Source organism: Triturus cristatus, chromosome 9 (genome assembly GCF_964204655.1).
Source record: "Triturus cristatus chromosome 9, aTriCri1.1, whole genome shotgun sequence".
NCBI lineage: Eukaryota > Metazoa > Chordata > Amphibia > Caudata > Salamandridae > Triturus > Triturus cristatus.
In genome coordinates, this window is record NC_140592.1 from 1227439150 (window position 1) to 1227451456 (window position 12307).

Here is a 12307-nt window from a genome sequence, read left to right on the forward strand (position 1 = left end):
TCCTCAAATGAAGGCCGTAACATTTCTTCTCATTGTGTATCCTGTAAATCGCAGCGCAAGCTCCCTCAGGAATGGCAGGGGGCTCTCACTGCCGCGGGAGCGAGATGGCTGACTGAAAATAGAGACCCATCGGCCAATCAGATCCTTCTATTATTTGAAGTTGTGTATTCGATGGACTCGTGCCAGAGTCCCACAAACCTAACCTCCGGCTATACATACATTTTGAACCTTAATTTCTTAAAAACTATGGAACGGGTAAAGATCTAGCTTTCTGCAAATTTCAGTGTCATTTAGTTCAGCTGTATGGGCTGTGGTGCTGTTAAAATATCCCTATGGAAATTGCATAGGGAAATTGGGTTTCGAGACCCCCCCCCCTTTTTTCTTGGTTCCCGCTTGGCAGGCCACCCAGAATTATGCATTTGCATCACTACACCTAACAGTGCTATGTGACACTGCCTCACCTGACTGGACTGGGATATGCTCCGCAGTTTCTCTGTCTCTCGATGCTGAGCCAATAGCTCTCCCTCTTTGGTCCGTTCTAGCGTCCAACCCATGGCCAACATTGTCTTGAGAGACTCTCGGACAGGCCAGCGATAGATTTCTTTTTCCTGGTGGTGGAAAGAAGCAGAGTAGGTTACTTGACAGACAGCCTGAATACCATTTAGGCAGAAGACCACTCTGTTCCCCCTCTAATTACAGTAACACTTTCCTCAAGTTGTCAGACAGTACTGGGAGCCTCTTGAAAAACGTTCCATTTCCCTCTGTTGCAAAGCTATATTATATTGATGTTGAGTGTGACTCCTGCCAATTACTATTTTGGAATTTGGTACTCTGAAGCCCACAAGCACGTGTATGTGAGTGCTACCATGGTTTTACAAGGCCCACTAATGAAGGATGCATGGTGTTTAAGTCTGCACAACCTGGGGGATATATTAAAGAGAAGAGGGATATGACAGAGATATGCAAATTCAGTGGGGGCAGGGAGAGTGGCAGATTGTAGCTAAACTATGGTTCCAGAACAAAGGATTGTGAGACACATGGAGGAGGTGAAAGGGTGAGTGAGGCTTTGTGGAATGAGATAGAGTGGAAAATGCATGGGAGTGCTTTCTAGCAGCAGGGATGAGAGTAAGACGAAGAAACAAATTCAGAAATACAAGCGATAGAGGCTGGGTGAAGTCTAAGCCTTGTGTGAAAACAAAGACAGAGCTGGAGGCTAAGTAGAGATGCAGATCTGCAGTATTCATGGAAACAGGCAGACAGGCTGATTAGACAGGCCTTTGGGCTATACTTACTGACAGGACCTCTGTATCTATGTAGTGTCATGTGGTATTGACTTCAGGCTTTTATTTGTATGAATAGCTCCTATGGGTTTCATGCTTGGAGTATTCAATCTGCTTGAATCTTAGCACTGCATCCCCATTGCTCACACATCATATGAATGTATTCTATCTGTAAACTTGGCAGGGATCGAGATGAGGCACAGCCACTCTCAGACCCGTGCCAAGCAGAGGTAACAACTGAAAGGCCTTGCTGGGGCTGAAATAAGAATTGCAAGACACTTCAGTGGCTGAGAGAGGAACCCCAGGTACATTGTAGGGCCGAAAAATCTGATGGTCCACTCATTGGCTGAGAGACAGAAAGTTGGCAGCTGGTAAGGGGCTCTTCTCTTATTGATAGACATAGTGCAGACCAACTTCTTTTATTAAGAAACAATTTGGGCCACTTAACTGCAATTCATCAATTCAGCATTATGAGATGCAACACAATGGCTACTACTACTTAAGTCTGTCTACTAGCATCCTCAGCGAGGCTGGACGACACATTGGTCCTGTTGTTGAGAGAGAAATAGTGCAGGCACCCTACAGGACATTCATCAATGGCTAATGGTAACTCTTCATTGGCTGTCACTGCTACATCAATGTCAGTGACTCAGATCCTGACACAGAATGCAGGTCCCTTATGGTAACGTCAGCAATGCCATAGTATGCCTCATCAAGGTGGCACTGCTGGAACAATGTCAATCTCCACACTGCTTCAGAAACCACTCACCCAGTAAACCTCTCTATCAGATAGTGAGACTTCTGGTCATCAGTTAATGGCATTTTTTGATTAGCCAATATCCAACAGTGTGTGCCTGCCTGCTCTCAACCTTCTTCCATTCCTTCTTCTTTTTAGGTCTTCCTTTCTGTCTTTTTACCCTCTTCCTGTGCTTCTTCTTACAATATTTCCTCTAATCCATGCTACCCTACTACATGCCTCCTTCCCTTCCCACCTTAAGCCATCTCTTCTGTCTTCATCTTTTCCGTCTTTTTCTATTTTTGCCACTTCCTAGACCACCAACCTTTGTTTTTCATTTTTCAGTCTTCTTTAATATCTTCTTTCCTCTCTGCTTCTTCCCTTCCTCAATGCCTTCTTCGCATTTTGCTTCTCTAACAATTTAGAAGTCTGCCCAGTCCATGTTTTTCTTCACTTCCTTTCTTTTCTTTCTGACTTTCTAGTTTCTTTTTCCTTTCTGTCAACCCATCTTGCCCCTGTGCTTCCTATCCTACCTCCCTCCCTCTCTCTAGCCATCATTTTCTCCTTCTGCCACAGCTGTGGAGGTACCAGCACATTTATACATTTTAATTAGAGTCTCTTAGTAACCACTACGGGGGCTGGTCTTTCCCTCTTAGTCTCCTGGCACCCCTGGTCATCACTCCCAGGTGTATCCATTAATGGTCATTCTACAGATACTGCAGAAACACTTCCATGCTTTTTACCTCTATTTAATCACCCCAATGGTAGCTGTTCTTATCCGAGCTTTAGAATCACTCTCAGACGCAGTCACATCACCCCTGGTCTCATTAAAACCACTGCAAGAGTGTTTTTTAAAATCTGGTCTATTTACAATCATGCCCAAGAGGGATCCCCAACTCCTAGTCTCTACAATTATACACGTCCTAGGTCTTCTAGCCTCTCAATCATCTTCCAGAGGAATGGACCTGGCTTCCCCAGGCCTGGAGTTTCCATGTACCGCCTGCTCAACCAACAATCATCCACTGGGCCTGTCCTGCACCCCCTGATCAATCAACAACCAATCTCAGGAGTGGTACTGAAACCTGTGCATAGTAATACACAGCATGCTACACTGTGCAAGGCCAAAGCCTGATCTAACCGCACATATTTATCCCTTCTGCCTGCTCGTGTGAGTGGTTGTGTGGGTTTGATGTGCAGTGCAAAATACATATTTAACTTAGGGCTGCCACGATACCACATATGTTCTGCTTTGAACACACCCCTTGCCAGTACCTTCTCTGTTAATGTCTTGAAGGGTCGGATCAGAGGATGGGTTTTCACATTTTCATCTAGCGAAACTCCGTATTTCCACCCGCTGTGTATCTGGAAGCACATAGCACATAGACATGAATCATAAGACAAGGGATGCCAAGCCCTGCCATTCACTCAGGCATCCACCACTTCAAAACCAAACTTTTTAGCTGCCATGTGGAAGGAGGATTTCAATTAGGAGGGGGGCACATAAACCAGGACATAGTTGCACATGATAGTACACACCAGTCTAGTAACTGTGTCACTCGCCCTTTACTGCTACCAACAAATCGGAACCATTACTGGAGGGCAATTCCAAAGATCAATCAAGGGTCAAATACAAAAACATCAAAGCAGGAGTATTACATATCCCCAAGAATTTGTAATGGCTTCTCCCAACTCTTGCTCCACTGTCATACTCTAGGCATACAGGGGCGGAAAACACGTCTTTGTTGAATGCACTCAAGCTATGCGTCCTTATCGTCATTAAAAATGGAAGTACGGCTGGGGGGCTGAAACATACTTATTTTTAAAAAAAATGTTTTCATGGAAAGATTTTTTTTAATTATGCTGGATTTCTGAAGTAAAAGTCTCTTTACATCTATTTTGCATTGTTTTCTTATCACGTATAGGACTGGCTTCACAGCGCAGCTGTAGCCAGATGTTACATAATCACCAGAAAGAGTTTTAAAAGTAAATAGGGGTTCGACCCCTCCTACATGTTAATTCTCTTGACTACAGAATCTGGTTGGGGAGAAGTTGCGAGCTTCCACTGAAATAGAATGCCGTTATTACAATTATTACTCCCTCACCCTAGTGGAGGGACCGCCTGCCAATTTTATATTTGTCCGCCAAACTGGTGGTCATTTATAAAGCATTGCCATAAACAGCCATCAACGTTGGTTCCTGCCAATGCATTTTGTTTTTTGGTACAGGGCTCTGACAGCAGAAGCAAACAGTTTTCTTTTTTTATTTTCAAAATGAATATTCCGAAACATGATTTTTTTTATTAAAAAGAAAACTAGAGCATTTAAAGGTTTTCACTGCCCCTTAACAACAGGGGGGCATATTATCAAGGACGGCGTTAAAATTATCGCAGAACATGGACTTCTATTGGAATTCTCAAGGGCATATTATCAAGCCCATTATCGGCGCTTTCCTGCCGCTAAACCGGCGATAATTTGTTTTTTTTTGGAATAACATTTTATTGATTTTGTCAAGTATACAAATATATTCACATTTATGTCCATAGTACCATAGCACACCAATATGAATAACATAAAGAAGATTGCATTCACAATGTTAACACTTCTCTGAGTTCCTTCCGTCTTAATGTCAGGTCTACCAACGGGGATGTGCATAGGGACCCTCTATAGCTATTCCACACCTTCCATTTCTTTTCCCACTTTCTAGGGCACCCTCTAAGGATAAACACTTCTTTTTCAGCTATCATGCATCTGTCGAGCTCATGTACCCACACTCGTATGGATGGTGCCCCAACAGCCCCCCAGTGGCGTGCTATCTCTCGCTTGATCAAAGTGAAGCCCAGCGTTACCATCTGCTGCTCGATCTCAGTGAGGTCTGTGGCTTCCCATATGTTAAGTAGGCCTATCTGAGGCGTGAGGGTCAATGTTTTCCCCAGCGCGGTTTGAAGCTTAGTCGCCGCCCCCTCCCAAATTGGTTTGATCGCAAGGCATTCCCAGACCATAAGATAGAACGTGGCCTCCTGCCGACATCCCCTGCTACACAGTGAATCTTCCTTGGCCCCTATTCGTGCTAGGACCACCCCTGTCATATAGGACCTATGGAGAATCTGTAGTTGGATCAGTCGGTATCTAAGGGTAATCGCTGCCCGTCTAGGAGACATCAGTGCCTCCCTCCAGTCCTCTTCCTCAAGGGGTCCTATACCGGCGATAATTTTTAACGCCGTCCTTGATAATATGGCCCAGGGTTTTCCTGGCAATGATGAGCAGTGAAAACAGGCCTGTAATTCTGTCTATCTATTAGGTGAGCGGAATTACAGGTCAGCAACTCAGCATCCGACGGCGCTTACTACACAGGGCAATCCGAAGGGCTTAACCATGGCAGAGATAGAGTACTCTCTGCCAGTATTAACTCTATGGTCTGCCCGCATCTAAATTTGGTGGGCAGACCTCATTCTTGTCGGAAAGAATACTATATTGCCGTTGCGATGGAGTATCTTTGCCGCCTGTGACAATCCTTCCTAGGCCCGAATATGAAGGGTATATTTTTACCAGCTGTAGTTTTCTACGTATTTGTAATTTCATGACGGTATGGCTGATGGCATGCAGAATTTTGTGCTACATTTTTTTGCCAACGGACATTTTGCTGCCCACACTGCAGCACCTAATTAAACAATGTTGCAGAAGCAGGTGGTGAAATGCCTGTGGGCAGAGTGGGGAAAGGAGCGAGGGCATTGGAGGGCATCCACTAATAAAACCCACAAAAACGTCAGTCACCGTGGGGCAAACAAGGGCATCAAGGCTGAGTTAGTGTTTGCCCCGCAATGAAATGTCTGCAAATCCTGCATGATGGTTGCTTTGTGGGAAAGTTTAGACTCCTTACAGCAGCACGGAGTATTTTTTTTTAATGGTGACAAGACTAAGGTACAATCCATAGATCTGAGCTGTTTATTATGAAACATTACTTCAAAGACAGTACTCCTGAATTATTTCATATGAGTAGCATATGGTCAATTGAACAGGCTGTAAGGGTGGATTATGATTGTGAAAGCCTATAGAGAGGTATTTTGTTACACAGAATCTCACAGTTCTGTAAACCACCACTGATGTGAACATTTCAGGGCCATTAGAATTATATGAATCTTGTCTTTTATTAATTTGATGATAGTTGGAATCAGGGGTATTGGTGGAGATTCATACAAAAGCTTCCTCCACCAGCTTTTTAAAATGGAATGTGCCTGGGCGGTAGAACCTGCAGGAGCAGCTGGGCCATGTTTTGTATTCTGTGTTTGTAAAGAGATCCATGTGGCTAGAACCCTAAATGCAGAGGACAACCTGCAGCACTTCATCATTTAATATCCAGCTGTGGTTTTCTTAAACAATTCAGCTCTGAAGGAGTTTGCCTTCAAATTTTGAACTCCTGGGAGATGAACAGCTCTAACTGTGAGATCACTGGCAATCAGCTACTTCCAGATAGTCTGAGCTTTGAGAGACAAAGTTCTGGAATTCGTTTCTCTGCGCTAGTTCATATAATGAATAGTTATCTTGCTGCCTTTCTGAATTAACAGAGAGTTCAATTTGAAAATTGGATAAGCAAATTTGAGTAAGGTGGACTGCCTCTGATCTAGGAGATTGATATGATATGAGCTCTCCTTCCCCAACCAGGAGACTTTAATTTGCTGGTGATTCATGTGCTCTCCCCATTCAAGAAGGGATGCATCCATTACTACAGTCTGGAAACGCATAGCTTGATAAAATCAAACACCTTGTGATTCTCTGGTCAGAACCACAAGGGAAGAAATTGGATTTCGGCTTTTGAGAGAGTTAGATTGTCTTTCCAGGTACCTAAGAAGTGGCACCGCTGATCCTCAAGACCAAGGTCTCAACCATAAACATGCAAGAGGTACTAGGAAGATAAACAAAGCTGTGGACTCCAACAGAGAAGAGGTTGGATGAAATGTCCTTGAAAGACTGCAGCACTTGAGATGGATAAAGGAAGGTCATCCAGAGGACAATCTGTTGCTGACTGTGTATCTAGGAGTACTCCAAATAATGGATGTACAGGACCAGAACCAATGCTGACTTTAACTAATATATTCTTAGGCCTAAGCACTGTAGAATTGGTACTGTCATATGGAAGTGCTGTTGAACATTTTGAGAAGTTGACGCTTTTACAAGCATATGATCCATGCAAGAATAAAGATTTTTTTCCTTTCTGAGGTTTCCAGCTACCACTGTCATGCGTTTAAAAAAAGTGCTTGGCATGTATTTGAATCCAAAGGGAAGGAATTTATATTGGTAATTATTGTTACCCACCATAAACCTCAGCAATTTTCAGTATTGTTTGCCAGTCAAATATGAAAGGAAGCCCTCTATAACTATTACATTCACCCAATTCTCTCAAGGCAGTTGAGGTTTCTTTTTTTCATCCAGTTGTTGGAGATGAGAATTGAATTCTGATTTCTTGTGATGGACCTTTCAGTCGAATCAGAAAATAATATGAATATATTCCTAGTCCTTTTTAAGAAAGGACGTTATCTATATGGTTGATTTAGTAACTTATGATGGGCTTCTGGTTTTAGTCCTTTAGCAATAACTGTAGACTGCTTGGTCTGATGATTTAGCTGCATCACTGTTGACTCAGTTTGATAACATCATGCCATCTTGAAGAATCTTTTTTTGATCTTTCTATCACTTGAGGGACGATTTGAGCAAACTGCACATCTCATAAGCTGGAAAGTTTTTATAGCAGTTGCAGAGGTTCGACAGACTCTACGGCCAACACCATCCATTCCCTTCTTTTCCTTTTCAGGAGGCCCAGTAGATGCTGGTGAAATAGGAAACTGGTCACTTACCTGTAACACCAGTTCTCCAGCATTGGTATCTTTCATAGATTCACATGCTTGAATATTCTTCCCTGTTGCCAACCTGGGAACCTTCACAGCCCACCTCACCCAGATGTTCCCCTGACTGAGGCCTCCAACGGCCAGATTTTCTAAATCACCAAACTTTACCATAACCATTTTGGAAGCCTCATTACCAGGGGAGGTGGTTGGGCTGCATGTGAATCTATGAAAGATACCAATGCTGGAGAACTGGAGTTACAGGTATGTAACCAATTTCCTTATCCGGCATTGGAACGTTCATAGATTCACATGCTTGAATATCGACTAACAAAGCAGTACCAATTAATGTATATGCATGTTATTGCAATGGAAGTTGGGAATGAAACTTAACTTAAGTCTCCCTTCTTACATTCATGCATGTCCACACAATAATGCTTCACAAAAGCATGCATTGTCTTCCATGTTTCAGCTTTACATATATCCTCCAACGACACTCCAGCATCAAATGCAGCCATTACCGCCATTGCTCTTGTAGAATGTGCCTTTACTTTACTCTTTAACAGTCTCTTCATGAATTCATGTGCTGCAGGTCTCCTCGTGAATTCATGTGCTGCAGTAATACACGATGTAACCCATCTTGCAATAGTTTGTTTTGAAACTGTCTCTCCTTTACTCTTAGATACATAGGCTACAAAGAGTTGACCTGCTTTACGCACTTCCTTTGTCGCTTATAAATAAAACTTTAAACATCAAATATCTAACTAATTTAAAGTCTTTTTTGCAAACGTGACAGGATCCCGAAAAAACACTGGCAACGTAATCACTTACTCTCAAATGAAACACAGCTGGAACTTTTGGAATAAATCTTAGATTTGTCATCAATTTTACAAAATCCTTTTTAAAAATCAAATATGGCTCATTACAACACATTGCCTGTATTTCACTTACTCTTCTTTCCGATATGATTGCTATCAGAAAAACTGTTTTCCATGCCAAATATTTTACTGTTGCTTTATGGATGGGTCTGTACTGCGCTTTTATCAAAGCTGCCAACACAGTATTTAATTCCCACTCTGATGCTCTTTCTAAATAGGTGGGAATTTTCTGAACAATCCTTTCATAAATTCCCTATCACTCTTTGAGAAAACAGAGTTTCCTGTTCTGCAGTTCTGAGAAATCGTGACATGGCTAACAAATGTACCCTTACTGACACATAAGACAACCATGACTCAGCCAGATGCAACAAATAAGGTAAAAACTGATGAGGCGCCATATTAAGTAGATCCAATCTATTTTTCCATCACTGCAGCGATTTGCTTTATCAATTTCATGCCTCTTTCCTGTGAGGGGTAAATTCAATCTCTGCTCGGCTGTAGATGCAACTTTTTTCTGTTGATTGCTAGTCCCTAATTTAACAGTACCTGCTTTGCCAAACTTGTCATGACCTTTGCCTTCTGCAGGGTGTACACCTTTTTAAAGCTATTGTCCAGGTACTGGTAAACTATACACCCTTTTCTCCTTATAAAGGCTGCTATTGGCGCCATACACTTTGTACAAAATCGGGGGCTGAGCTAAGTCCAAATGGTAGAGCCTTGAACTGGTAATGCTGACTGCCCACAATGAATCTCATAAACTTTCTGTGCTTCCTGTGAATCGAAACACTGAAGTACACACCTTCCAGATCTTTCAAACTGAGAAAATCCCCTCTTTCGATAGAAGTAAGAATCTCTTGAAGGGTAATCATACTGAAACTTGGCTTCTTTATGTATGCATTCAACTCCAGTAGATCCAGAATTGGATGCCACTCGGCAGATTTCTCCAGAATTTGATTCTTTCAAATGCCTGAGCTTTTCTTTTATTGGATGGACAGATGGAGGCTACTTCAGAAACTCCAAAGCATGGTCATACCCTACAATCTCCAAAATCAATTGGACAGAAGCCACTTGCTTCCACGTTTCCTAATAAAAGCTCATTCTGCCACCCACAAGCAGCTGTATAGGAGTAGCATTCTCTCTTCAAACCATGCTCTTCCTCCTTTCCCCTCAAATCTTGAGTTGACTTTCTCTGCGTACTCTAATCTAATTCTGTCAGTATCCTTGTCCTTTTTGTTGTCTCTGCTGTGCTTGCTGGCTATAACCTCCATATTGGCCACACGCTCCAAACGACCCATACTGCCTATAAGGATGAAAATATGCTACTTGATGTCCTTGTCTCTGAAGGACAAGTTACTTACCTTCGGTAACGATGTATCTGTAAGAAACATTAGTTAGATTCCTCACCTTAGAATATCCCCAGGCTTCAGACTGGATCCGGAAGATTTTTCATCAGCAATACCCCTTGCGCGTCGCTAGGCGTCGTCTGCGGCTCCGCGTCCGTCGTAGGAGTCGTGCGCCGGAATGACGTCGTCGGAGTACTTAGACGCCGCCCTCGCGCGCTGACGTCAGTTCTTGTACATAGCCTTCCGCGCCAGGAACGCAGAGCCATGCAAGATACCGACACTGGTGCCAAAAAATTCTAGGGCCCTGAAAGGGATAGCCTTAACCCTAGATGTCAGTTCGCAGAACGGGGAGGATGGGTGGGTCGGTGAGGAATCTAACTAACTAATGTTTCTTACAGATACATCGTTACCGAAGGTAAGTAACTTGTTCATCTGAAAGAAACACGTTAGTTAGATTCCTCACCTTAGAATAGATACCCAAGCAATACCAAACCCGGTGGTGGGTCTGCGAACCAAGATCACACCAGAAAGTCCTGGAGGACAGAACGGCCAAAGAAGCCATCCCTCCGGACTTGGCTGTCTAGGCAATAATGCCTGGCAAACGTGTGCAGCGAAGCCCACGTTGCCGCCTGACAGATGTCCTGCAAAGGGACTCCCCGTCCCAAAGCAGTAGTAGCCGCTGTGGCCTGAGTAGAATGGGCGCGCAGCCCAACAGGCGGTTCCTTTTTTGCCAAGGAATAACAGATTTTTATACACAAAACGACCCACCGGGAGATGGTCCGTTTGTGTACAGCTTTTCCCTTCTTTGCACCCACGTAGCCAACGAAAAGCTGGTCGTCCACTCGGAACTGTTTAGTGCGCTCCAAATAAAAGGAGAGCGCACGTTTTGGGTCCAGACGGTGGAGCCGCTCTTCCTCTTTGGAAGGATGCGGAGGCGGAAAGAAGGTGGGCAAGGTGACAGATTGCCCAAGATGAAAGGGGGTCACCACTTTCGGTAGAAAGGAAGGACGAGGCCGAAGGACAACCTTGTCCGGATGAACAGATAGAAAAGGAGGCTTGGACGATAGAGCCTGGAGCTCACTCACCCGTCTAGCCGAGGTGATGGCTACCAGGAAAGCAGTCTTAAGAGTTAGAAGACGAAGAGGACAATTGTGAAGAGGCTCAAAGGGAGCGCACATCAGGAATGTCAAGACAAGATTCAAGTCCCACTGAGGCATTACGAAAGGGACAGGAGGGAACGTGTGAGTAATGCCTTTAAGAAAGCGTGACACTACAGGGGACTTGAAAAGAGAGAGCTGATCTGGAAGCCGTAAGAAGGCAGAGAGAGCAGCAAGATAACCTTTCAAGGTGCCCAGGGCAGAGCCCTGCCGGGCCAAAGAAAGAAGAAAGAGGAGAACCTCAGAAAGAGGGGCAGAGAGGGGATCCACAGCCTTTGCTGTGCACCATGCCACAAATTTGTTCCACCGGCAGGCGTATACCGTCTTTGTGGAGGGACGCCTGGCTGCCAGAATGATATCACAGACTTCAGGAGGCAAGTCAAATGGCATCAACTGCCGCCGCTCAATCTCCACGCATGGAGGTGGAGGCTGGACAGGTTCAGGTGGAGGACCGTCCCCTGCTGCTGCGATAGAAGATCCTCCCGAAGGGGCAGACGTATCGGAGGATCGGTCAACATACTGAGTAGCTCGGGATACCAGTACCTTCGTGCCCAATCCGGAGCCACCAAGATGACTTGGGCCCGGTCGCGCTTGATCTTCTTCAGCACTCTGGGCAGAAGTGGGATAGGCGGAAAGGCGTACAACAGACCGCAACTCCACTCGCGACGAAAAGCGTCGCCGAGCGAGTGACACCTTGGAAATTCCAACGCGCAGAACTGCTGACATTGCGCATTCTCTTCGGTGGCGAATAGATCTAACCAAGGCTCTCCCCACTGCCGAAAGAGGCCTTGCGCCACGTCCGAGATGAGACGCCATTCGTGATCCATCATGCACCGGCGGCTGAGTTTGTCTGCTCTGGCGTTCAGAGAGCCCGCCAGATGTTGAACCACCAGGATGATGCCCTGGTGTTCCAGCCATGTCCAGAGGCGCAGAGCCTCCTGCCAAAGGGTCCACGACCCCACCCCGCCCTGTTTGTTGCAATACCACATGGCGGTGGTGTTGTCCGTGAACACCTGCACCACACTTCCCCGGACAGAGGGAAGGAATGCTTTCAGTGCAAGCCGGATCGCTCTCAGT

The 12307-nt window shown here is 44.7% G+C and overlaps 1 protein-coding gene across 4 annotated transcripts in view; it reads right to left on the minus strand.

Annotated features, from left to right (window-relative positions):
- RYR3 (ryanodine receptor 3) overlaps positions 1-12307 on the minus strand; it is a 2047168-nt gene that overhangs the window by 885838 nt on the left and 1149023 nt on the right. For all 4 annotated transcript variants that reach the window (XM_085627314.1, XM_085627313.1, XM_085627312.1 and 1 more), the window contains 2 exons: positions 3289-3378; positions 462-608 (listed from right to left, as the gene is read on the minus strand). In XM_085627314.1, the coding sequence (XP_085483440.1) occupies positions 462-608; positions 3289-3378 (237 nt within the window). The remainder of the gene's footprint in view (positions 1-461; positions 609-3288; positions 3379-12307) is intronic.